Raw genomic sequence first — 25,030 nt, 5'->3', positions numbered from 1 at the left:
AGCGCCTTGGTGCGTCCTATGGGCCGGTGCCTCCTATGGGGCGAATAATACGGTAGATGAATAAATGAATAAGTATCATTGTTGGCTATTGCTCTATCATTTTTATGATAATTTCAAGGAGGCATAGCAGTAGCATCACTTTAACTCTGGCAATACAGCCAAGCCAAGATAATGTGAGCTTGCTCCACTTTTTAATTTTAGAGAAAGCTGATAAAATAATTATTTTGCTTCACAATGTGTAGAAGCAATTTTGATCAAACCATTTTGAGTGACCATCAACTTAAATAGGTAACCCTATATATAGATTATTCCTGCTTCTTGTGGAACTGTGGTGCAGGAGTGAAAATTCTGCCTGCCCCAGGCAAAGATCTTGAAGAAATGTTTGGCAATGTTCCTAATTTTTGCACTGAGGAGAGAGGTCAATGAGAATTAACAGGGACACATTTTCCCTATCTCCCAACAGAACTCATCATACTGTGTGACCAAAGCAGTTTCTATACCAAAACCAGGCTAAACCCTCAGTTGAAGATCAAGTGAGGTCAAGGTCAAGAACATTAGTTTCTTCCAAGAGCACCTGGATCTGGTCTGTAACCACCCACACATGGCCTTGCCCAAGAAGGGGAACATGGCAGCTAGCTGGTAATTACTTAGATTTTCTGGATGGCGGGAGGGTGTATTATGAAACAAAATGTTCAGGTACTCTTTTAAACAGCTACTTAAGAAGTTTTTTGGGGGGAAAGTGCGTAGGGGAAGCATGGAAATCCATCTCAGCCATGGCCATTAACTAAAGTGAGTCCACTCAGGGTGAAAGTTAGCTAAATGCAACCCATTATCATTATTATCACCTTTTCTTTGCTGGTCCAATTTGTTTATTGGGGAGGTTCCATTTCAGAGGTGTCCTCTTTATTATCACCTATTCCTCCTGCCTGGACCACAGCAGGGATTGCTCCCAATTTGTTTGGGGCAGGGAGACCATAGTGCAAAGGCAGAGACATCACACTAGTCTGGGCTAATATTGATGAATTACTACTCTGGTGAGTTTTTAAAAAAAAATGTTTGTGTTTTTTCTTGTAGTTATGTTCTTTTCTATTCCATAAAAAGAGCAAAGCAAACAAACAAAAAAACCAAACCAAGAAACTTTCCAGCCACCAGAAATTATGTCTGTTTATTAGTGACCATGGGCTATCTATAGTAATTCAAAATTATTTCTAGATTCAGTTATATTTTATTTTTAGTTGTAATCTATAGCAGCACACCAGCAATAGACAACATAATAACCAATACTTTTTTCAAACTTTTATTGTAAGCAACAACACAATTGAATAGATTTTCTTTATTTGAACCATTTTATGTTCCTGAAGCTTTTCTTTTTCTATTCTTTCGGAGGTGGCAGCCATTTTGTGTTAGGCAACACCCCCTGGCAGCAGCCATTTTGTGACTGGCATTGTTGGCATTTTTTTCAAATTCCATGTGTGCCCCCAGATCCAAAAAAGGTTGGTGACAGTGATAAATGAGAATATGTTTTTAGTTTTCAGTTATTGTCCATAATGTCAGAATATACGTGACAGAGGAGATAGCATCCTGAATTGTGTCAGTGTGAAAGCTGGTTAGTTTAATACTGCTCTTGGGCAACCCAAACCCTGGGACTGTGTCCGAGTGTAGGAGTCAATTATGTTGTTCCCTTAATTTATGATAGAGACCGGCAGCTTACTCACATGGTGTTTATTTACTTTTTAAAATGTGTTTATTATTATTTGCATTTTCAAAAACGGGAACAGGGAGCATATTTAACCCCTCTCCCCCTCTCCTCCCCCTGTCCCACTTACAACTTTGTATACTCACATGGTGTTTCGTTGAGATTGCCTTCAGAATAAATAGTGAGTGAATATAAATAATCATTTACCAAGTAGTACCAGTGTGGACGTTATCACTGGTTGTTTGTACTGTCCTGCCAAGTAGTGAGTTTTATCAATCACTTGTTCGATATCTTATCAGTTTCAGAAGTATGGTACGGTTATCTTCACCATTTAGCAGGACAATGTATCTTTATTGTTAGATCTGCTTTATGCCTACTTGCTTATGGTTAATATGGGGTGGTAGTGGAGGATAGTCAATATTTTCATCATATAAGTTGGAAGATGAGTTCAATCTTCAAAATTTATAACCATAACTATGCATTGTTTACCTTACAGGGTGAGAATGATCAGCCAAGTGCCCCACTTAGTGTGGCTTTTGGTGCAGCAAATGCTGACAACGTGATGCATAAATGATGTTTCAACTTTAACATTCAAAAGGGAACCCATGTGTGGGATCTCTTTTATTTATTTATTTATTTATTCATTCATTTTATTAAATTTGGAAACTGCCCTTCCTTCAAAGATCACAGGGCAGTTCACCACATAAAAATACAAAATATTTGTTTTCGGAACAGTTCAAAGTACTAATTACCTTTAAAGTCCTAAGTGGCTTAGGACCAGGTTACTTGGAGAACCATCTTCTCCAATATAAACCTGCCCATATATTAAGATCTTCTCTGCATCCCACCATCTTAGGTAAATTTCTTAGGAATGTGCTAAGGGTTGTCTTCCTGGAGGCCCATTTAAACCCCTCTAATGGCTTTTCACTAGTATACATTGTTATTCTGGCAGGACTTTGACCTAATCAGCTGATTATTTTTCACTCTGCTGCATGATTGTTTTTGGTCTTTAGCTCACATTTGGCCAACCTGCTTGCGGGTTTTTCACTTTGCCAATAAATGGTTTGTGCCTTGGTATATTTGGGGCGAAGACAGGAGTGCCTGGCATGCTCTACTCCATGGGGTCATGAAGAGTCAGACAGGACTAAACAACTATATTTGGGGCAGTGCTACTGTTTTTCACTTGGTTGATTCATCAAACTTATTCTTAAAGTATGAATGTTGACTGCCCTGGACATTCTTTAGAGATGAAAAGGTGGGATAAAAAACTTTAATAGTTAAAATAATGATGAAAATGTTCCTTAAAAAAAATAATTCCCAGGAGTTGTTAGCAAGCTCCATCCAGATCATGGCTGATCAGAGAGGGTCCTACGGACTTTGAGCTCAACAGGGCTCCTCAGATTTAGACCCTTGATGATTTTTAGGCATTTTAAAAAAATTCATAACTTGTATCACGTTTTGGTATGATGTGCCACAAAACATCTCCTCATCTAGAAAAGTGTTACTGATTAATAATAATAATAAATCAAATCGTGTCCCTTCTTGGGGGGGGGGGGTTGCCTTCTTTTGTTTTCCTCATGTTTTATTTTTTTATGAAGGCTTAGGAGCCTCAGAAGCTGGAAATAGCTGGGGCCTCTCATTTTAGTGGGAGTAAATGTTGCCAAAGAAAGCTTCTCTACCGGGAGAAGACCACGGCCTGGTGGCCGGGCGGGGCGGGGGTAATCGCTCCTCTTTTGCTGCCCTGCTCTAAGAGTCCTCCGTTTCCTTCCTGATATTTATTTTTAAAAAACCAAACCAAAAAAAAGAGTCACTTGAGTTAGTAGCGTGCGTCACACCTAGCGTAGCTCTCGCCCCCAGGAAGCGAGTAAACATGCATAGGACGGAGCGGCAGAGGTCTTCAAGACCGGACGCCAGGACCTTGAAGCGGGTGCAGCGGGTGCAGTAGGAGCAGCCCTGCCGGCAGCGCTCAGTAGTTCTGCAACAAATGCACTAAGCACGCTCTGGCCCTCGGGGAGCGCCTGCAGCCAAATCCGAGGGCGAGAGGGAGGCCTCAAAGTCCTCTCCGTCCCCCCCCCCCCCCACCAACCACCTCCGCCCTCCAGCTTGGCGGCCTCTCCACCCGGCGAGCGCGCCTTCCTACGGGGCGAGCAAGACGACTGGCTCCTCCTCAGTGAGGTAGCTTGTAGTCAGCGCCGCTCTGCCAATCACCGGCAGCGGAGCGCTCGGGGCGGCCCCCTTTAACTCTGGGGTGACTTCGAAGCGGGTCTTCAGAGGAGGAAATAGTAGCCGTGCAAGCAGCTCTCAGGGACGCGCCGGTTCTCTCCTCGTCCTCAGGCGGGTGAGTCGTCGGGCCGCTCTCCGACGGAGGCTGAGGGAGGGCGCTGAGGGGGGCATCTCCCGAGTCCCGAAGGGGCCGGGGACCGGTGTCCGGCTTCACGCGCTTCTGCCTTCCTCCGTTGCCTGCCAGCCAGCCACGCCCTGTTTGCTCGGGCCCCGGCGCTTCGCCTGCCAGGCGTCGGGACGGCAGAGAGCCGCGCCCGGTAGCCCTTTTCTTTGCGGTTTCGCAGACCCGGCGGGGAAAGCGGCTTCCTTCCTTTTGTTTAGCGGCGCCTGACAGAGGCCGCGTAGGGCGTCTCGGCAACTTTTGACAGGAGTAACTCCTGGGCCTCAAGAGAGGCAGGAGCGCTGCTTGCTTAGCTCCCCCGGCCGTGGGCCAAGGAAGCTTCCCTCCCGCCTTTCCCCAGAGACAGCAGCGCCTGCCTTCGGGGTGGAACGAGGAGGGGAAATAATTTTCCCCAGGAGCGGCCGCCAAGGCTCAGCGGCGAGAGGGATGTAAGCGCTGCAGGGTAGTTTCGAGGGGCTCCGCGCTCGTTCTTGCGGAAGGCTAAACCTTGGGGTCGGTTGCTGTGGTAGAGGCCAAAAGGAGGCCTTTAGGTCGCCTCGAGGTTTGAGCGAGGCTTCGGATGTCTCTGAAGGGTGAGGTTCTGGCTTAACTAAAAAGCACAGGAACTGTAGTACAGGGTGAAAGTGGCAAGGCAAGTTAATGTGGGAATCGAGACTTCTGTTAGGGGTGCCTGTAGCTAAGTTTAGCTAATCTCTGTCACTTCTGCTTCTTCTCTCTTAAACACTTGCCTATCCTTTTAGCATTCATGCTTTGCTGTCAAATTTGCTTCCAGAAATGATGCAACTAGTTGCACCTGCAAGAATGAAATTAAGCTGATTCTGTAAGAGAAACCAGTTGCGCCATAAATCCATCCCCTCTTGTGATCCTGTTGCACAAACTCTACTATGTAGCTAATTACATAAATTTGGAATGGGAATAAGAATAAGGAGTAGGTAGAGCAGTTTACAGCCCTCATTCACTTAGGAGAAGAAGATAAATGATGGGTATGACTTGTGACCATCCTCTTCCCTGCCCCTTACTTCCAATGGAGTAGTTTTCTAGTTACCCTATACAGCCTCCACCCAAACCATGTTCCAAAGAATTAAGCGTAACAGGATTAAATAAGCTTTTACAGTATTTGTGTTTATACAGCAAAACATTGCATTCTGAAGATCTTTCAAACCCAGGAGATTACTAACTGCTTTTAGTTACTTTTCATAGATCTGACAAGTCACGCCACAGGCGCACAGTGTGATGTCACTCAGTAGCTTGGTGCCTTGGATGCCATCTTGGGGAGGTGATCATCTGATGAAATTGGTGCTTGAAAGATTAGGTGCCAGCATCAACCTTCTAAGAATCTTGGCAATTGTGATTTTTAACATGTATTCTATGGTATTCAAAATCATGACTTTTTAAAAAAAAAATCATACTTATTTTTAGGCATAACAGTTCTTCCTGCCTTATAGCTTAAAAACGTTCCTGCTGTGTCCTGCAACACCTGAGATCTTGTGTCTTACTTTCTTACATCATTCCCTGTAACTATTATTTAAAACACAATGAAAAGTAGTTAGTGGATGCCTTGTAGTAAGTAGAGAAATAGTGGACTGCTTAACCCTGGCTCTGGTAGCTCTTTTTTTGCTCAGTTAGTGCATGCCAAGTAGCATCTGCTCCAAAACAGGCCCTATACTTGCAAAATAGGAATACTGAAGATGTCTTCTTCTTTGGTGACCCCTTGTCGCTGAGTAAGATTGTCTTCTATGAACACAGTCTTAAAGTGAGTCTGTAAGTGACTGGAGGAAAATTCTGGATCCACACATCCTTCCACAATGGGGACATAGGTTTCCGGGTGAGAGGCAATCATGGTGAGGGTTTGCCAAATTTGCCTTCCTCTTAGCTCGTTTCTCGGTTTTGCCCTGAGTTTGTGCTTCTTCAAAGTTCATGACACCTTTGGTAAAGGCTGTTCTCCAACTGGAGAACTCGCAGACCAGTGTTTCCCCGTTATTAGTGCTTATGCTACATTTTTAAAGATTTGCATTGAGAGTGTCTTTAAACCTCTTTTGTTGTCCAACAAAAGACTGAAGATGAGAGAAGACAGCAGTGATTTTGTGTGTGTGTGTGTGTGTGTGCGCGCACACACACACACACACACACACAAAAGATCTCCATTCCACTTAAATGCACAGTTAAATAAATGGTTGTCCCCTGTTAAACCCTTCTAGAGTGTCACAGGGTATAGGCCTTAGATCTTCTGGCAAGGAAAGGCCATGAGTTAATAGGAACATAGGTCCATCTAGTTCACTACACTGACTGACAATGGCTTTTCAGAGCTTCAATCCTACTTGGAGATTTCAGGAATTGGACCTGAGACATTTTGCATGCAAAATGTATGCTCTGCTGAGCAAGCCCTTTCCTCTTACATCTGCAGGGGAAGGCTGATGGCTTCTTCAGTGGCTACCAAGCAGCTGTAGGCATTTAAAAGCACCAGACAGGTGCTTTTTGATAATAAATTTTTTTTGAGAAAGATGTGCGAGACAACATGTTGCATCTAGTTTAGAAGAATGCACGCAAGCTCCCTGATCTGCCTACATGTGCAACTCTTGTTAAATTGGAGTCGAATTTCAAAAGCAAGCTTTGTGATTGCGTATCTTAGAATGTTTTATCCTAGCACACACTGTAAAAATACCATATTTACTTGAATCTAATGCTCAACTTCGTTGGCCAAACTATGTTGCGAAAATTAAGGTGTGTATTAGATTAGATGATTCATTTACATTTGCCAGCAAGTACTTTTTATGATTTCAAGGTTCTGAAAAATGAGGTGTGCATTAGATTTGATGGTGCATTAGATCCGAGTAAATACGGTATAAGCCCTGCCTGGTGTTGGAGACCCTGTATACTAATTGGAAGAGAAAGGTGTCATCATTAGGCCACCCTCTTCACCATGTCTTGCCCCCATCCAGGAGAACTGCTGAGCCCTGCTAGGATGTCTGTTCTCTCCCTGTCTGGTGGAGCTTTGGTTTTTTGGGAAGGGAAGTTGCTCCCTGGCAGAGTAGCTGCTTCCAGATGGTGCCAAGTTCAGTCCAGGTAGGGCTAGAGGTGTTGCCCTCCTTGCCTGAGAGCCATTGCTGCCTGTCAGTGTTGACACTCCTGAGCTAGATGGATCGATGTGTCTGACTCAGTAGAGCTCATCCTATATATAAGGCATTAGGCAGCTTTCTGTGTCCCTATTTAAATCAGCCTTTAATTAAAAGCCATGAGAACCAACATCTTGCATTATTTTTAAGGGAGGGGCCATAGCTCAGTGGGAGAGCATCTGCTTTGCATGCAGAAGGTCCCAGATTCAACCTCTGGCAGCATCTCCTGGTAGGCCCCTATCTGAAACCTTGAGGAGCTGCTGCCAGTCAGTGTAGACAGTACTGAGCTAGATGGACCAGTAGTCTGACTCAGGAGGAAGCATCCTATGTATTTTTTTCCTTCTAATCCTCCAAAACCTCCTAGCAGTCCCCCCCCCCCTTTAATTATTTCATAAAATGCATACACACTGGCTGGTAAACTTAGTGGCCTGCAGCAATTCTGAGGCATCCACTTGCTTGCCACGCAGGACACCTTTACTCAAGACACTGATTTAGGTGGGCACCCTAGATTGTTTCATGGGCACATTTGAACAATGTGCTGTATGAATGAGACAGGTGGGTGCAGCATCAACACTTTCTAATTTTATTGATTTATAGCCCACCTTTTCCTCTGAGGAGCTCAAGGTGGTATGCATAGTCCTCATTTTAACTCTCACAAAACCCTGCAGGGTTGGTTAGGCTAAGAGATGGTGACTCGCCCAATGGTACCCAGTGAAGTGAGTAGAGATTTGAACCACTCGGGTGGAGTTGGCATGCAAAGCAGTTGCTCAATACCATTGACCTACAGCCCTTCCCAACACCTCTGGGAGGCTGTTGGTGGGAGAAGAGCTTACTTCAAACCCTACCTGTGAGCCCAAACTCTGTTCCTGCAACACAAAGGGTTGGACCAGAACAGGCATAGGCAAACTCGGCCCTCCAGATGCTTTCGGACTACAACTCCCATCATCCCTGACCACTGGTTCTGTTAGCTAGGGATAATGGGAGTTGTAGTCCCAAAGCATCTGGAGGGCCAGGTTTGCCTATGCCTGGACTAGATGACGCTTGCTGTACCTTCCAACTCTTCAGTTATATGATTCTAGGTTTGTTTCTGGCTGTGTAGGGTTAAAATGCTGCCATGGCATTGGCAACTTCCAGGAAACCTATGGGTGAGACCAGAGATAAATGCCACATCAGCTCCAAAGGCTTGGTCAGATCTTGCATATTTAGAATAGAAATTATGTAAAGTTAGAACTACAGTGGATCCTCCGGATACAAACTTAATTCGTTCTGGAGGTCCGTTCGCACCCCGAAAACACACGCAACGCAATTGTGTGCTTGTGTGCAAGGCACGCGGAGTGCTTCTGCGCATACATGCGAGGCGAAACCCGGAAGTATACACTTCTGGGTTTGCTGCGTTCACAACCCGAAAGTTATGTTACCCAAAAGTAACGTAATCTGAGGGTCCACTGTACTATGTAGATAGTAATTATTTATGTAAAGCATTCTTATATTGCATTTTAGTAATAAAAAAAGACTCCATGGATAGTAGTTTAGAAGTGACAAAACAGTCTCTGCCCTCAGACTTACAATCTAAAAGAAACAAGGAGGGAGCAGCAAAAATTTAAAAATTGGGCAGTGTTTCTTAGTTAAAGAATTCTTGTAATGACCTGCCAGAATTTAAAGACTTAAAGGAGCACCTCTTCCTAATTTGTTGAGAAAAATGAAAATGTGATTATATCAGTAACTGCACCAGGCCAATTAGAGACAATATGTCTAAATCCAAAGTGCAGTAATATTAACCCTACCATTGACTTTATTATGACGTGCTGTATACTTATAAATGTCACACTGAATATGCTATCTCTTTTGGGTTACTAGACTTTCTGCCACTCACCCTGATTCACAATAGAACACAGCTAGCTACATAGCTAGGCTGGTTTGGTGTTGCATGTATGGTATAGGTTTTATCTCTACATGTCTGTAGCAGCTTCCTTCCAGACGTGGCGATTATTTCCTTATTGGCTTTCTGCCTTGCCTGTCTTCAGTGTTCTAGGTGAGTGCATGGAATGTACTTGTGGGAAATGCTGCTGTTACTGGCACACTTCCATGCTGGACCAACACCTTACAGTAGTACCTTGGGTTACAAACATCTCGGGTTACAAAGACTTTGGGTTACAGACTCTGTTAACCCGGAAGTAGTACATCGGGTGAAGAACTTTACCTTAGGATCAGAACAGAAATCGTGCAGTGGCAGCGGGAGGCCCCATTAGCTAAAGTGGTACCTCAGGTTAAGAACGGTTTCAGGTTAAGAACGGACCTCCGGAACGAATTAAGTTCATAATTAGAGGTACCACTGTACTTGGGTCAGAGAAACGTAACTCCAATTCTGTGGAAAGAGCTGCACTGGATTTAGAGTAGTGCATGTAGTTCCCCTGCACAAGTCACCAAGCTAAGGGGGGCACAATATAATATTAATAGCAATACATTTATTTATATGGGTATTTAACTGAGAAGATTCATTAAAAAGTACTAGAAGGAATTATTGTGAAAATATGAAATATGGGGTGGGGGGACCAAATTTTGTCCTTGCTCAGGGCGCCTTATTAACAAATTTTGCTGCTGGGAAGAGAAGTTAAATCAAAATCAAGCTTGCATTTAAAATAATTATTATTCACAAATCTTTCCCTGGTTCATCTAATGTTTAGTACCATTAATCACAACCACATAGGTATCAATCTAACTTGGCCGCCACCATTTGCTGTCCCCACCCTACCTGCAGTCTCTGGTGAAACTGATTAAATTGAGGCTGGGTGGGTAAAATTATGTATATAAAATTAAAGTAGCAGTATACAGGTGAAACTCGGAAAATTAGAATATTGTGGAAAAGTTCATTTATTTCAGTAATTCAACTTAAAAGGTGAAACTAATATATGAGATAGACTCATGACATGCAAAGCGAGATATGTCAAGCCTTTGTTTGTTATACTTGATGTTTATGGCATACATCAATTACTGCCTCAATGCGGTGTGGCATAGATGCTATCAGCCTGTGGCTCCAAAAATCTCCTGGTAGATGGCTACGTTAACCCTGGACTTAATGAAGCACAGTGGATCAACACCCATGTTGATTACAATCCCATGGGATTACTGTGCTTGATTGGCCAGCAAACTTGCCTGACCTGAATCCCATAGAGAATCTATGGGGCATTGCCAAGAGAAAGATGAGAGACATGAGACCGAGCAATGCAGAAGAGCTGAAGGCTGCTATTGAAGCTTCCTGGTCTTCTATAACACCTCAGCAGTGCCACAGGCTGATAGCATCCATGCCACGCCGCATTGAGGCAGTAATTGATGCAAAAGGGGCCCAAACCAAGTACTGAGTACATATGCATGCTTCTACTTCTCAGAGGTCCAATATTGCTCTATTTGCAGTCCTTGTTTTGCTGATTTCATTTAATATTCTAATTTTCTGAGATTGTTAATTTGGGGTTTTCATCAGATGTAAACATCACAAGTATAAAAAATAAAGTATAAACATCACAAGTATAAAAAATAAAGGCTTGACATATCTCGCTTTGCATGTCATGAGTCTATCTCATATATTAGTTTCACCTTTTAAGTTGAATTACTGAAATAAATGAACTTTTCCACAATATTCTAATTTTCCGAGTTTCACCTGTATATAGTGGTGGTGCAGTTAGATCAGGGATGATGGGAGTTGTAGTCCCAAAACATCTGGAGGGCCAAGTTTGCCTATGCCTGACTTAGGTGCTCCTTTGATTTTGAAATACCTCCCTCCTCCCACCGTGGCAATGGACTTGGAGAGAAAGTAGTGGGCAGCTGAAGCTTTCCCACCCTTCTGTGACACCTGACATCACCATCTGGAGGTGCATGCCTGGGGAATCATTGGATCTGGACTTCTCACACTATTTCACACACTAATACCCCCCCCCTTTAGAATTCTATCAGTTACATTTTATCTGCACAATCGGAATGAGTTTCTGGAACCAAATGCTTTTTCTGTGCAGCCTGAGCAGAAGCAGTCACCATTAAGAAAAAGAACTTGGAATAGGCCAATATATGTGGACTGTCCCTGGATCAAGTGACTTTTCTTTAAGAACCAATCACAGTCAGTCCATTGTTTGAAAAATAAGACTTTAGAGCCTTCTTGCCCCAAAATGGCAACTAGACATTCCATTTTGGCAGTTGCAAGCTTGGTTTAAGGAGCCATTTGGCACCTAGCTTATATATCTTTAGTTTTTAACACTGGCTGAAACAAATAGTAAATGTTTCATATAACATGAATATGATTTACAGATTCTAGCATCTTTTTAGAGACTAATTTATGCATGTAAAGTATACTATAAAGTCATGAAATGAGCTACATATGCAATAGTAAGGTATGAATGAATAAGGAGGAAAGGAGCCAGAGTTGCTCCTGTAGTGCCATTTGGTCTAGGGCCAGTCTTGCTACTGCCCATGTCTGCATTGCTATCTAGAAGAAACATAACATGACTGGGGACACTAGGAAGCAGGACTCGAAAATATATTTTCTCTGTGCTAGTGTAAAATTTATTGATGGCTGGGATTTTTCTCTCTCCAGTCTGCTATTAGGCTTGCCATATTTTGAAGATCAAAAAAGGGGACACATTACTGACTTCTACTTTTAACTATCGATCGCTATGATGGCTCTCATTTTACATACACATAAAAGAGTATGTGTCCTGGAAAAAGAGGACATATGGCAATCTTAATATGTGGCTTTGGGGCCTGGTTACCATGATCATGCATTCTCATCAAGCAGACTCATGGATGATTCATGTTACAAGATCATCCCATCAGAGGCTATCCCTGAGTCATGGGTCTATAATGAGTTTGACTTTGGATGTGTGTTAACTTTCATCTGCCTACAGTATTCTAGCTAGTCTGTTTCCTACTGCAGCACTGGAGGACCTCAGATTCCCCATCCCTTCCATAATGGATATTTGTGTATGGAGGGAAAGAGGCATGTTTTGTGGCATTTGCCTGTTCTCGCTCCTTATCTGAAACATGAAGTAGAGAGGCTTATTTACATACAGCTTGGCTCTCAAGGCTATAAGAGTTTGAACTGCTCAGCAGCAGTTAGTTTCTCTGAATAATTTTGCCTTAGGGCAGGCAGGATCTCTGTCTAAACCAAGCCTGGATTATCACCCAGGAAACGCATGTGACTTTAATTATTGACATTGTCCATGAGTTCTAGCTGGGAGGAGGAGAGAGAGTATAGTTACAAGTGGCTGCCATATCAAGGTGGAGGTACCGTAGCTATCTAGGACTCTTGAGGTGAAAGCAACCTTGATTGGCTTCTGCTGGTAGAGCCAATGCTACTTATTCCTGTTTGTGCTTGGGAATTCCCCCTGATAATTGATGAGAACAATAACTTTCCTTTAGGTGTGACCTTGCAACTTTTCACTTGAGTTGGAGAATACAAAATAATAGTATCCTATTCCTAAAAGGCTGTGAATACTAGCCAAAATTATAATGACCAGGCTGGAGAGGGAAAGTCATGCCTGAAAATGGTGAAGGAGAAATGCATGGCGTGACCCAGGAGTGCTGAATGGTGGCCTCCATTGGAAGTAATTTTGATTTATTTAGTAAATATATCAATTTTAATTTTAGTTCAAGATTCCTATAGGATATGTTACATTTTGAGGTTAGGATGACCTCCTGAGCCTTGGGATGTAAATCTGTTGGGGGTTTTTCAGAGTAATAAGAAGATTGGGAGAGTTGTATGAGAAATTGGGGTCTGGAAAGTTTTCAGTAAATGCATTTCTGTCTCCATCGTAAATAAATTTTTGTAGGCTTGGTTCCTGAGTGTGTCTATCTGGGAACCACTAATATGAGCCAGATAGCTGCTTAAGGAGGTGTATATTTCCAATGTCATAGGGTTTGTCTGCCTCCTTTGGTGTACATAGTGGGGAGCCATGTCTTGCTAATAAGTACAGTAGACCCTTGGGTTATGTTACTCTTGAGCAACATAAACTTCAGGTTGCGAAAGCGGCAAATCTGGAAGTATTTTTCCGGGTTTCGCCGCTCAAGCATGTGCAGAAGTGCTCTGTTGCGTTGCGCGTGTGCGCAGAAGCGGCGCCTCTGGATATGGATTTTTCGGGGTGCGCACGGACCCCCGGAACAAATTAAATTCATATCCAGAGGGTCCACTGTAGTGGCATGTTAAATCTCAAAGGGGCATGGGGCTTGAATAGACAACTGAGCCACACATACTCCTGCCTTGCAACCTTCAGGCCTCCCAAATGGCCACTGCAGTTATCTTTTGTCCTTAAAGTATTTTTTTAGTTTACTATGGCTGTCTGGACCTGTTGTGGCCCCTTTCTATAGCCTGTTTGGATTTTTAACACAGCCTGCAACACGTTAGAGAACTAAGGGAAGTCTCTTAAGGGCTTATTCTAAGAAATGCCTTGCTATTAAACAGAGGTATCAGCCTTTGGGATATATGATTGGGCTTGTTCAATGGCAGATGTGTGTTTAGTGACCAGATTGATCATTAGGATTTATAGGAGTAATATGTGGGCTTTTGACAACTCTCTGTGTCAGTGTTGCTTTTCCAGGGCTGCCTTTTCCCTATTGCTCTGGATATTTGTGCAGCCCCTTGGCAGGCCAATCATAGGAGCATTCCAGTTCCCTCCCCCATCTCTGCATCAATATGCTATTGAGAGATTCCTCCCTGCTCCCATGTGGGTGGCAGTACCAGGCACAACACTTCTATACAAGACACTAATGTGGGTGCAGGGCTTTGTGTTGTTGGCTATGGAATGTCTGTGGGTTGGAGATGCAACAAAGCTATGGGCCTGACAGGATGTATCAGAGAGTTGCCAGGCCCCTGTTTGCAGAGGTGGGTGGAGCTGGAATCCACATACGAAAATTTGCAGCAGTACAAGTAGAGACACAAATGAACTTAATCACAATGTGTGTGTCTAGTTAATCTCTATGGATTCCCACTGGGAAGCACATGGTGGATATAATTCCTGTTAAATTATAGCCATGATCCCTTTCATTTGTAGTCACAGCTCAGAGGGATGATTCCCATCCTCCTTGATGGTGTCCTGACCCTTGCTCTTTGATCATCTCACTTGCTTTGTTTTTTGATTTTTTGAGAACCTCGTGGTTTTTTTTTACTGAGTAGGAGGATTATCTCAACTGAAGCACTTCTCTCCCCCAGGCCCTGGTTGGGAATCTGTTTTAAGACCCCTCACAGCAACCTGCCAGAATGCAGTTGGGGCAGATTCCTACCTTGGCTGTCCTTCCAGTCTGACCTGATAACTTTGTTATGTAGTGGACAGAGGTGGATGGTACTTGGACAATACAATATGGTCATATTTTGTATGGTAACAGGTTTCTGAGATTTTTGCAGTCCCCCCTGCATTTTCCCATTTACTCAAGGGATAAGGAAGACTGTGCTGTATTTTCTGTCTGACTATACAAAACAGTTGCTCTTAAGGCTACAGTGGGGCTGGGCTGCTGCTGTGTGAGCGGGTGCCGAGCTGAATTCACTCCTTTTCCCAAACAGGCTGAGCAGGTTGGGCCAATACAGGATAGAGGAAGAGCGTGCTCACTTATGGCTTATGTGTGTGGTACGGAAGCTGCACTACCCAGGACAGGATGGTGTTGTGCAGAGTTGTTAAGGCAGCAGAGAGCATTGTTGGCTGCCCACTCTCCACCTTAGAGCAGATTTATGCCACAAGGTGCCATAGGAAGGCACTGGACATAGTAAAAGATTCATCGCATCCTGGTCACTGTCTCTTCGAGCTCCTGCCGTCGGGACGGAGATACAGGACGATGATGACAAGAACGAGCCGTCTCAAGAACAGCTTCTTCTCCAGAGCGATCTCGGCCCTGAATGGGAAACCTGGACTTTGAAGTCATCTAATCTTCCTTGCTGTATTATATTATATTGTTTTAATTAGTGTTTTTATAGTTGTTTTGATTTTAAGTGGAGTGCCCTATCTGGGTGGATGGAGCAGCCAAGTAATTTCGTTGTCCCTGAGAGGGGGCAATGACAATAAAGATATTATTATTATTATTATTATTATTATTATTATTATTATTATTATTAACAGCAATTCCTGCATCATCTCTGTGCATTGCTGATTTGGCAAGCCTTGGTGCCATGCTTAGGACCTGCCAGACTTGGGACTTAACCTTCAATCATACAATCATCAAGGCATAGGAAAATCTAGCTATTTTAACTTATTAATGAGCAGTCCCCATTTCATCAAGGAGAGAAAGTTAAAAGGTACTTCAGGGTCTCTTCATTCACTACTGAGATATAAGCAGTGTTTGGTTCCTCCTCTTGAAAGCTTTCCATTCTTACTGGTAATTAAAAAAACTAAGAAGTGGTGCTTGAATTTTTCATCTCTTCTCTTCTAGTCTCTCTTCATTTATTTATTAAATTTCTATACCACCCTTCTTCAGAGAATCACAGGGCAGTTTACAATATAAAAACAGAAAAATACGTAACATAGTAACAAACAAAAACAATAACCCTGCCCCCATAGTTTAAAAGGCCTTATACAGTGATCCGTGTGGGATGCACATTCGCAACCCGCAGCGTCCGCAACCCACAGTGGTGCGTCTGCGTGCACACGGGTTGCAATTTGGTGCTTCTCCGCATGTGCAAAACACAATTTAGCGCTTCTGCGCATGCGCGACTGCCATAACCTGGAAGTAACCCATTCCAGTACTTCTGGGTTTCGGCGGTCCATAACCCGAAAAAGCGTGACCTGAAGCGTCTGTAACCTGAGGTATGACTGTATAATTTAATTAGTCAAAGAACTGGGAGAAGAGGAATGCTTTTCCTTGGGAGAATATTCCACAGATGGGAGAGTCACTGCAGAAAAGGTCTATGTTGCCTCCCTCCGGACCTCTCATGGAGTAGGCACACAAAGAAGGGCCCTGAATTATGATCTCAGGGTCTGGGTGAGTTCATATAGAGAGAGGCAGTTGTAGAGGCATTGATGTCCTGAACCGTTTAAGACTTTATACTGTAGGTCAAAAACAGCACTTTCAAACTCACTGGAAACTGGGCCTGGAAACTCACTGGCAGCCTGTGCAGTCATGCCAGGATTGGCGTAATATGTTCAAATCATCCTGCCCTGGGTGAGCCTTTAGTGTCACAACTTCTTTTGGATTGTATGCCTGGGGGCAGAGTCTGCCTTATCACAGTCATATGCAAGCCTCTGTGGAGAGAGGAATGCTTTAAATGATTATAGTTTGGAATGCCCATATACTGTGCCTGGAAAGTTGTTGTGACCTCCTGTCTCTGGGAAATACCAGTGGTACCTTGAGTTACAGACGCTTCAGGTTACAGACTCCGCTAACCCAGAAATAGTACCTCAGGTTAAGAATTTTGCTTAAGGGTGAGAACAGAAATCGTGCAGGGGTGGCGCAGCAGCAGCGGAAGGCCCCATTAGCTAAAGTGGTACCTCAGGTTAAGAACAGTTTCAGGTTAAGAACGGACCTCCAGAACGAATTAAGTTCTTAACCCGAGGTACCACTGTACTGAGAGGTGTGCTTCAGGTGCTGAGAGGAATGCTTAGATTGCCTAGGCAAGAGTCATATTCTACAGGACCTTTTTGCTCTGTGAACTTCCTGGTTCTCATAAAGGTGGTTGTGCTGAATTGTAACCATGTAGATGATGTGTAAGGGTAATATATTCAGAAATGCCCCTTAAGCACCTCTGCAACTCCTTGTCCATCCTCTCTGGCTATGTTTTCCAGCTATTAGAGTGTCTTCTCAACTATCATGTTGGAGATTGGAAAGAACAACTACCAATATCAGGCATGGTTTGCTTACCACAATTCTTCTACCTGTGCTTCAATTAAGGGCTTTTCTTTCATCTTCCTGGTTGATTTCCCAATTTAAGGGGAGTGAAGAGTAGAATCTGTGGCTTGTTGGGATGTGTTTCTCTTACCTCTGGGCTTTTCCTGCTCACTAGCTCTCAGCTTCTGCAAGGAACAATGGGTCAGCTACCTCAGAATGTTGTTATCCCTAATTCCCTTGCTATGCCTGTTGTATGATGGGGTTTTGTGCACTTTAGTACTATTTCCCTCTTCCTGCACTAGCAGCCAGTGTCTGGGGCTTACTCTTGGTAAACCTAGTAAGATTATGGGGATTAGCTAGGTTTTACCAGGCATGTGTTAGGCCTTCGTAGCACCTTTCAAACTTGGGTCAGTTGGCAAAGTGGGAGAGAGACATATTTTTCAGGACCTGATTAGAGTTTTTCTTAATTTATTGACCCCGCTTATGAGGCTTGTCAGTATCTTTTGGACTTCCTGCAGCACTTGCTTCTTGCCCCCTGAGTCTTTGGTTGGACTATTTGTATAGGATTGAAGAAGCAAAAGATACCGAACCCTAGCTGCTTGAACATCTGTGGGTGTAACTTGGAAACTATAGGAAAATGTGGCTAGAAATGATTAATCAAATCTAGCGTCATTCAATCATTTTATATTTGACTAAACAAACAAATAAATTATTATGATCCCCTTGTAAACATGAGTGTTCCTGGTTGGCTACTGCCCTTCCTGGGTTAACTTTTCCATTTATTCTGCTTATAAGTTGACTTCTTTATACACTCATTCTGTTAGGCAGGGTGGGGAGTCCATGGTGGAAAAACTATTGCCTTTAATTCCCTGACAGCTTACTACGAACACTGTGGAAAGTGGGGTGGGAGGAGCTCTTGATTACTTTTCTCTCCCTATTGACTTCAATGGGAGAAGCTGAGGTAACTCTGGCTTTACATCAGGGAAATGAGAGGGCCTGGGATTCGGTGTCTGAAGTCTCTCCCCAACTCCCCCCCCGCCCCCTAATTTCTGACCTTCCTACTCGTGGAATGGTAGTGGAGCTGTGCCACACTACACTGGTGAGGAACCTCCCCCTCTGTCTGCAGACCTCCTTTGCAATAGAGAAGGAAGTCTTTACAATTATTGTTAATTTAATCAGTCTTAACTATTCATATATCTTTCTAACAATAGATTGTTCACTTGGTTTATGGGTATTTTCCCAAGCTTTGACAGTAATAATCCTGCAGTGATTATGATATGTAGAATCTGGATTTTGTATGGTTATAGGGGTCTAATAAGCAGATCAGAGGGTCTAATGGAATTTCATGAGGCAAAATTCAACCTTTCTTTTCCTCTTTGGTGGGGGTACATCAAAGCGAAGAGTGAGCCTGAAGTTCTAATGAAAACCTTTAAAAATCTCTAGGTGCTATTGCTGTTTGATAATCCTACATTTGTTTCTTTTATTCTTTATTCACTTTTATTTTAAATTGTTCTTTGAACTCTCCAATTTGCAGTCCCTTGTATGATGCAGGCAACTGACCTTATGCCATGGACAGTTGTTCTTGGCAATCACCTTCTTTTTTTCATACAATCAGTTGTACTACTTTCAACTTTTTAGAGCTTCTCTAGTTAGACCATTAAACTTTCCTTGCTGTCTTTGAACCTACTCCAGACTTTAGGGGCAACAAGGTTTGTGTGTGCATATGTGTTAGTGGACCTGAATTGAAATAACAGATGTGATCTTCTGCAACCTGATACATGGGTTTTGCTGAGGCTGCGCTGTTGGCCATGCAAATATCCTGTAGCCATCTTGGGGTGCAGGAATCAAGCATCTTTTACATGGGGCCAGAAGCAAGAGGATGTTCTGTGAATCAGCACAACCAGCCAATTCCTTAAAATCTTTTAAAAGCTGGGCAAGTAGGGCTTCTATGACAGAACTGGCCTTCACCATTTGAGTCTAGTTGGCATGTGTGTTGCTTTCCTAATCTACGGCTTCAGAGAAGGTTTGTTCTGTACCTGCTGGTGAAAGAACATTTTGAAAAAGGCGTTTTCTTTTTCTTGGGTAATCCAGGGCTGCCTGTCATTTTGCACCGAGTGGGGGGAGGTGCATTGTGCTGCAGTTCATGCAGAGCATTATTGGGGATGTGCTTGTGACTTGTACAGCATGTGCTTGGAGTGATTCTAAACTACAATTGTAGGATGGGGAAGAGTGGTTGTTATAGAGAGATGCTTGTGCCTGATTAAACAGTTTATTCCTATATCTGTATAGGCATGCATTTTGCTGCAAATGCTTTTTGTGCAGAGCTCAGATGGGCAAGAGGCACAGAATTCCCAAAATCATACTGCCTAATAGCAAGAAGTGTTTAGGATCATGTGATCTCTCATTTTTCAGCTCTGTAGCTGGTCATATGAGGAGGGCCAAGTTGGCAGTTGGAAGATTCTGAGAGGAAGTGATTGGATTGCTTACTTCATTAAAATAGTTGACAGTTCTGTGCAGGATGGGGAGCAGTGCTGTAGAAGCATTGTATGACTGGACCTGCAGATAATTCAAGTACCATTGGTGTGACTCACTCTTTCTTTCTTGTGCAGAACAGCTGAACTACTGTTGCCATGGACTCACTCGTGAACATGTATCAAGACTTCATAAAGAAAGCAGGTGAGTTTGGCTTACTCAGCCAAAGTGACCCACTGGGGCCTCAAGAAGAGTAGTAGTCAACTTTCTGGCTGCCTTACAGATGCTACCTCCCCTGCCCCAGGTGTAACAAAAGCTTGAGGGTCCCGGTGTGACTCAAACACTTAACTTATCCTGCCCTAGATGCATAGGGCTGCTGATAAAATAACAGAGGGAGTGTTGTTGGGCACAGTGCACACCTCTGAACAGTTCACTTTTCCCTTCAGACCCACGGATTTCTTCGTATCCACTTATGGGCTCACCTTTTCCTATGACGGGCATCTTGCTGGGTTATATCTACTTTGTACTGTCATTGGGGCCACGCATCATGGCCAACCGGAAACCTCTGAACCTCAGGAAGTTCATGATTGTCTATAACTCCTCCATGGTAGCTCTGTCGCTCTACATAGTCTATGAGGTAAGCATCTCCTAGATAGATTAGCTATAGCTTCCATTGGTGGGATGTTGCCGTTACTGCTTGTGGTGCATCCCCAGTGTCTGTTTCAAACTCCTTCCTACCCTGGCATATGTAAAGCTTTATGGGGTTAAGAGGTTTTGGGGTGGGGTGCACCTAATGGATCCTGACAACGGAAACCATTTGTGCAATGGGCCTTTGGTCTGGTTACATTAAGGTGTTAATGTTCATGCAGGGTGTGGTTTTTTTATGAGGATGCTAATTTCCATGAATAAACTCTTTCACTCTTCCTATCAGGAATTGTTCACATGATGACCTAGAAGTGTAGCAAGGCTATGCTTAACAGACAATGTACAAGTTTCTACTAGCTGTAATTTACTTAAATATATCAGCTGGCCATAATCGTGCAACAGTTGTCTAGTGTCTCCATTGTAGCCTTTTATACAGAATGGTACATACATGTGACTTGGGAATTGCACAACCCCTTCCCAGTAAATATGTTTTCTCTGTCAGTGTTTATGTGATGGAGTGCATCATGCTTACTGGTATTCCATTTTCTTAAAGCTGGCAGGGGTAGCATTACCTGCTCAGGTCAATAGTCAGGAGAATTATCTTAAGAAGTGCCTCTTCTTTAAAAGTGTTAAGTTACAAATTAAGTCTATTGGACTTGCATTGTAGCAGCTGGATGTACAAGGGCATTGCTGGACAAAACTACATACATAAGCTGATTTTTAAAACTATAAATATGGGGAGATAAAGTGTGTGTATATAAGTCAGTATGCAGAATTACATCAGAGTTATTTACAACACCACCTAACCAGGTGGGGATTATTGAAGAAGCAGAGCTAGCACCCCATCCACCTAATTGTTGAGCATGGTGGCTGCAACAGAAGTTGGGGTGGGGTATTGTGGCAGCATGGAGCTGGTGCAGCAATCAGACCCGGATTGGGCCCAGTGCTATTAGCACATGATAGGGGCAGGGCTATCCCAGCACCATCCCTGCAAAGCCTTGTTTGGGGGCTTTCTGTAGACTGCTGCCAGCAGCCCTTCTGCCTGCCCATTCAATGGGCAGAAAGAGGAACCCTGTGTCAGCAGTGACACTGGTGTTACTCTGCAGGTGGTGGCTTATGGAGGCTGGCAGCCCTGGATGAAGGGACACCTCTCTAGTATGTATGTGTGTGCGTGCACGCGCGCGCGCACACACACAACACAGCGCAAAAGGGATTTGGATTGCTGTGACAGCTGAAAATTCCACAGGGTTTTGTTCCAATGGTTGCTCATAGAAGTGCCTAGAAGAGAGATTTGCATGGCAGAGAAGCTGTATGACATGTATCTTGTACAACCTTCCATTTCGGCACTAGCTTGGTAGCCATTGGTGACCTAAGAGTTCTATGCAGATGAATGAATGGACTGCTGGTGGCTGCTAAGGAAGGAAAGCTTGTCCCTCAGCTTTGTCTATCCTCCTCCAGCCTGTTCGATAGCAAGCTACTTTTATTTATTTTATTTTAATTTTCCTGCTAATAGGATAGTTGCCTGCATTTTAATGTTGAGCATAGAGAAGAAGCTTCTCTTTCTCTTCAGTGAGCATGGAAACGTAGCTGATTAGCCTCTTATAAAACTAGTAACACAAATTTTAGGCAAGTAATTTTTGTGGGTATGTTTACAAAGCTGAGCTGGTGAATGTAGTATCATTGAGAAGTATCTGAATGGTGGCTCCTTGTTGCAGTTCCTTATGTCAGGCTGGTTGACTGGTTACACTTGGAGGTGTGACCCTGTGGACCAATCCCAGAATCCCATGGCCCTTCGGGTAAGTTCTTTCATTCTTTCAACCCCATATCTTGTCTCACATTCCCCCATGTGTGAGAGTGTTCTTGTTGTTTTTTTAATGTAGGCACAAGCTTGGCAAATGTTGCAATTCTGTAGTGGGATTACTTCAAGAGGAGAAATGGGGATTCAGAAAGAAGGAAAAATGAGGGTAGAAAAGTAGGGTGAAGCTTTATGTTTTGATGACTAGGATTTCTGACATTGCTCTTTCTTGGTAGATGGTCCATGTAGCCTGGGTCTTCATCATCTCCAAGTACATTGAACTGCTTGACACAGTAAGTGCTTGTTTTTTGAGGCCTACAGTATCTTGTTTGGAGCAGAAATGGGTATGGCTACACATTTGTATTGGCCTTAACAACACTTACCAGATGTGGTCAGACAGCCCTATTTATTCTGACATGGATCATTTGTGCAAATTAATGGTGACTAACGTTTATATTCTACTAACACTAGTAGGTATTTCATTGGGATAGGGTGGTTTTTGTTCATTTTCTTACAGTATGTACAGTTGATATTTATTAGCTCACTGAAGATGATTGGATTGTTACTATTTGGAGTCTGCAATGGTGCTTCCTCTCTTTTATACATTCTGGAGTAATGGCCCACTGGCCAAAATGAAAAGCCCATCTCACTCTAATCTCTTGCTTCCAGGTGATCTTCATCCTAAGAAAGAAGAATGAACAGGTGACCTTCCTGCATGTGTTCCACCATTCAGTGCTTCCCTGGAGCTGGTGGTGGGGTGCCAAATTTGGCCCAGGTGAGATTTAGGGAAGGCATGTATTCATTCATTCATTCATTCATTCATTCATATTCTCTCTCTCTCTCTCTCTCTCTCTCTCTCTCTCTCTCTCTCTCTGTGTGTGTGTGTGTGTAAATTCTGTTAACATTTAATTGATTTTTAATGGGCCTATCTATGCTTTTTGCTGTTTCTATTTTATCTGTATGCCACCTTGAGTCTCTGCATGGTGAAAGATAATGGTGATGAATTGTTAACTTTTGGAATAAAGTACAGAGCTTTTAAAATGGTAAAAGTTAATATTGTATAATTTTTATATCAAAGGTTCTCAACTTTTTGGGGCCTGGGGGCTCATTTGGAAATCTAAATTTGTCGTGGGCACTTCAAAATAGCATTTCACAGAATACTAACTGGAGATGATTAGGAACACCCCCCCCAAAAAAAAAGCCCCACAAAGACAACAATAACAAACATTTCTGACTTCTTTTACTCTATTACCACCATAACCACCATATTCGTGGTGCCTGATGTTCCAGAAGAATTCCTTTCTGGTCTTGCTATATGTATGTAGGTCATATCTCAGCTCTTCCTTTACCATTTGAATTTAACCTTTCTCTTATTTGTTGGCCTGCAGGAGGAATGGGCTCATTTCATGCTTTAGTGAACTCGATAGTACATGTGGTGATGTACTTTTACTATGCGCTGTCAGCTGCAGGGCCTGCCTATCAAAAGTACCTGTGGTGGAAGAAGCACATCACTGCCATTCAACTGGTGAGTAGGAAAGGGAAAGGACCAGGCCACTCATGCCAAGAACTCCCAACTTTGGATGGTACAACCAGCCTGGGACATTGGTCTGACTTATTTCCTTTCTCTTGGCAAGAGCTACAGGAACTTATTTAGCAATTGTTTCCTGTGCTAGACTTTCTGTGTTCTCCCTCTCCCAGCTTGAACTACCTGTCCCTAGGGCTGTCTATTTCCTCCCGTGGGTAGGGGAACGGGATATAGCTGCCTTCTTTACTCCATAACTTTCTCTTGCCTCCACTCACAGTTGCAGTTTGTGCTCGTCTCCATCCACATCTCCCAGTACTACTTCATGCCCAGCTGTGACTACCAGTACCCAATCTTCATCCACCTCATCTGGATTTACGGCGTTATCTTCTTCCTCCTCTTCTCCAACTTCTGGTACCATTCGTACACCAGAGGCAAGCGTCTGCCCAAGGTCATGACACAACCTCAGCAGAATGGCTTTCATGAGAATGGTGCCATTTCTAACGGCAAAGCCAAAGCCAACTAGGAGGTGGGTGGGATCAAGGTGTCTCGGACCAACCGAACCCATGTCTGGGCCCATTAGCAAGACCAAGTGCCTAAAGACTGTTGTCTTGCAGTTCCAAGCCACCTTCCCAACTGCTCTGTATCCCTCACACCTGGCCTTCAGCTGTCCCAGGGGAGAGAGGCTGCTTGGGCTGTTGGTGCTGGTTTTAGCCTAAGGTCTTCAAAGTGCCTGTGTCTGCCCTGGGCTGGGCTCCCTCCAGAGCTGGACCAAAGCAGAACTCTGCCAGATGGGACACACCTTTCCATTTAGTTCTATGTACTCCATGTGATCCAGGTGGGAATTTTGTTCCTCTGCTTTCCCTAAGTTTGTGTTGCCCACTGTTCATTCTCTTTACCCCATTGGAGCCCTGCCATTCATACTTGAATGTGAGTGGTCCCTTGTTGCTGTGGGTCTGACTCCCCCAGAGAGATCTATTCCTGCTCTGTATGCAGGTGGGGTGCTATAGGCCAAGGGCTTCATTCTTGCTGCCCTGGCTGGCCTCAGTGTTCATCCCTCCACATAACTCCCCAGTTTTTGGTTGCTCTGATCCCACAACCTTAGCAATAACTCTGGGCTCTTGCTCCCCATGGGTTGATGACCACAGATACTTTTGCTGCACTGAAGCCCAGGGAGAAGGACCTTTTTCCAGCTTGCATGCTGTTGCTCTGTGTGCCTTTTTATTATTATTACTGGATCTGCTCCAAGGAGCAGATGCTCCCTGTATTCTAAGCCTTGGGGAGGACTCAGGAGAGGTGCCTCCCTTCTACCTGAGTTTCTCACTTGTATTCACAAAAATAAATGGACAGAAAGAGAGTAGTGATTCTTGTTCTTGATTTCAAGGCTTTGGACCCATGACTGGTCAGGCTTGGGTGAGAAGAACAAACATTTCCATGGGCCATATTGACTATAAAACAGATGTTGACATTCAGTTCCAATGAGGTGCTCCCCTTCAGTCACCTTGTGCCTTAGTTGGGGTTAGTTTAAGGAGTGGGGATAACTGAAAAATTCAGATCAAAAACCTATGAAGTATTGTAGTGGCCATGTTCT

General features: G+C 43.6%; 1 protein-coding gene across 4 annotated transcripts; it reads left to right on the top strand.

Moving 5' to 3' along the window:
* Positions 1 to 598: 598 nt before the first annotated feature.
* On the top strand, positions 599 to 24,796 carry ELOVL1 (ELOVL fatty acid elongase 1). 4 transcript variants are annotated; one of them, XM_083742275.1, is made up of 9 exons: positions 599 to 639; positions 1,387 to 1,493; positions 19,615 to 19,681; positions 19,924 to 20,114; positions 21,838 to 21,918; positions 22,154 to 22,210; positions 22,587 to 22,692; positions 23,306 to 23,442; positions 23,720 to 24,796. In XM_083742275.1, the coding sequence occupies exons 3-9, from the start codon at positions 19,636 to 19,638 to the stop codon at positions 23,963 to 23,965; spliced, it is 864 nt and encodes a 287-aa protein (XP_083598401.1). In that variant the 5' UTR covers positions 599 to 639; positions 1,387 to 1,493; positions 19,615 to 19,635; the 3' UTR covers positions 23,966 to 24,796. The 4 variants fall into 4 exon arrangements, with proteins under 4 accessions (XP_083598401.1, XP_083598400.1, XP_083598399.1 ...); XM_083742274.1 differs by lacking the exons at positions 599 to 639; positions 1,387 to 1,493 and adding an exon at positions 3,542 to 4,034; XM_083742273.1 differs by lacking the exons at positions 599 to 639; positions 1,387 to 1,493 and adding an exon at positions 3,888 to 4,034 and having other exon boundaries at positions 19,620 to 19,681.
* Positions 24,797 to 25,030: the final 234 nt, after the last annotated feature.

The sequence above is a fragment of the Podarcis gaigeae genome (genome assembly GCF_964106915.1).
Source record: "Podarcis gaigeae genome assembly, chromosome: 6".
In the NCBI taxonomy this organism is placed as follows: Eukaryota; Metazoa; Chordata; class Lepidosauria; order Squamata; family Lacertidae; genus Podarcis; species Podarcis gaigeae.
Note: the sequence above shows the minus strand (reverse complement) of the source record. Positions and strands in the feature narration are given on the sequence as shown.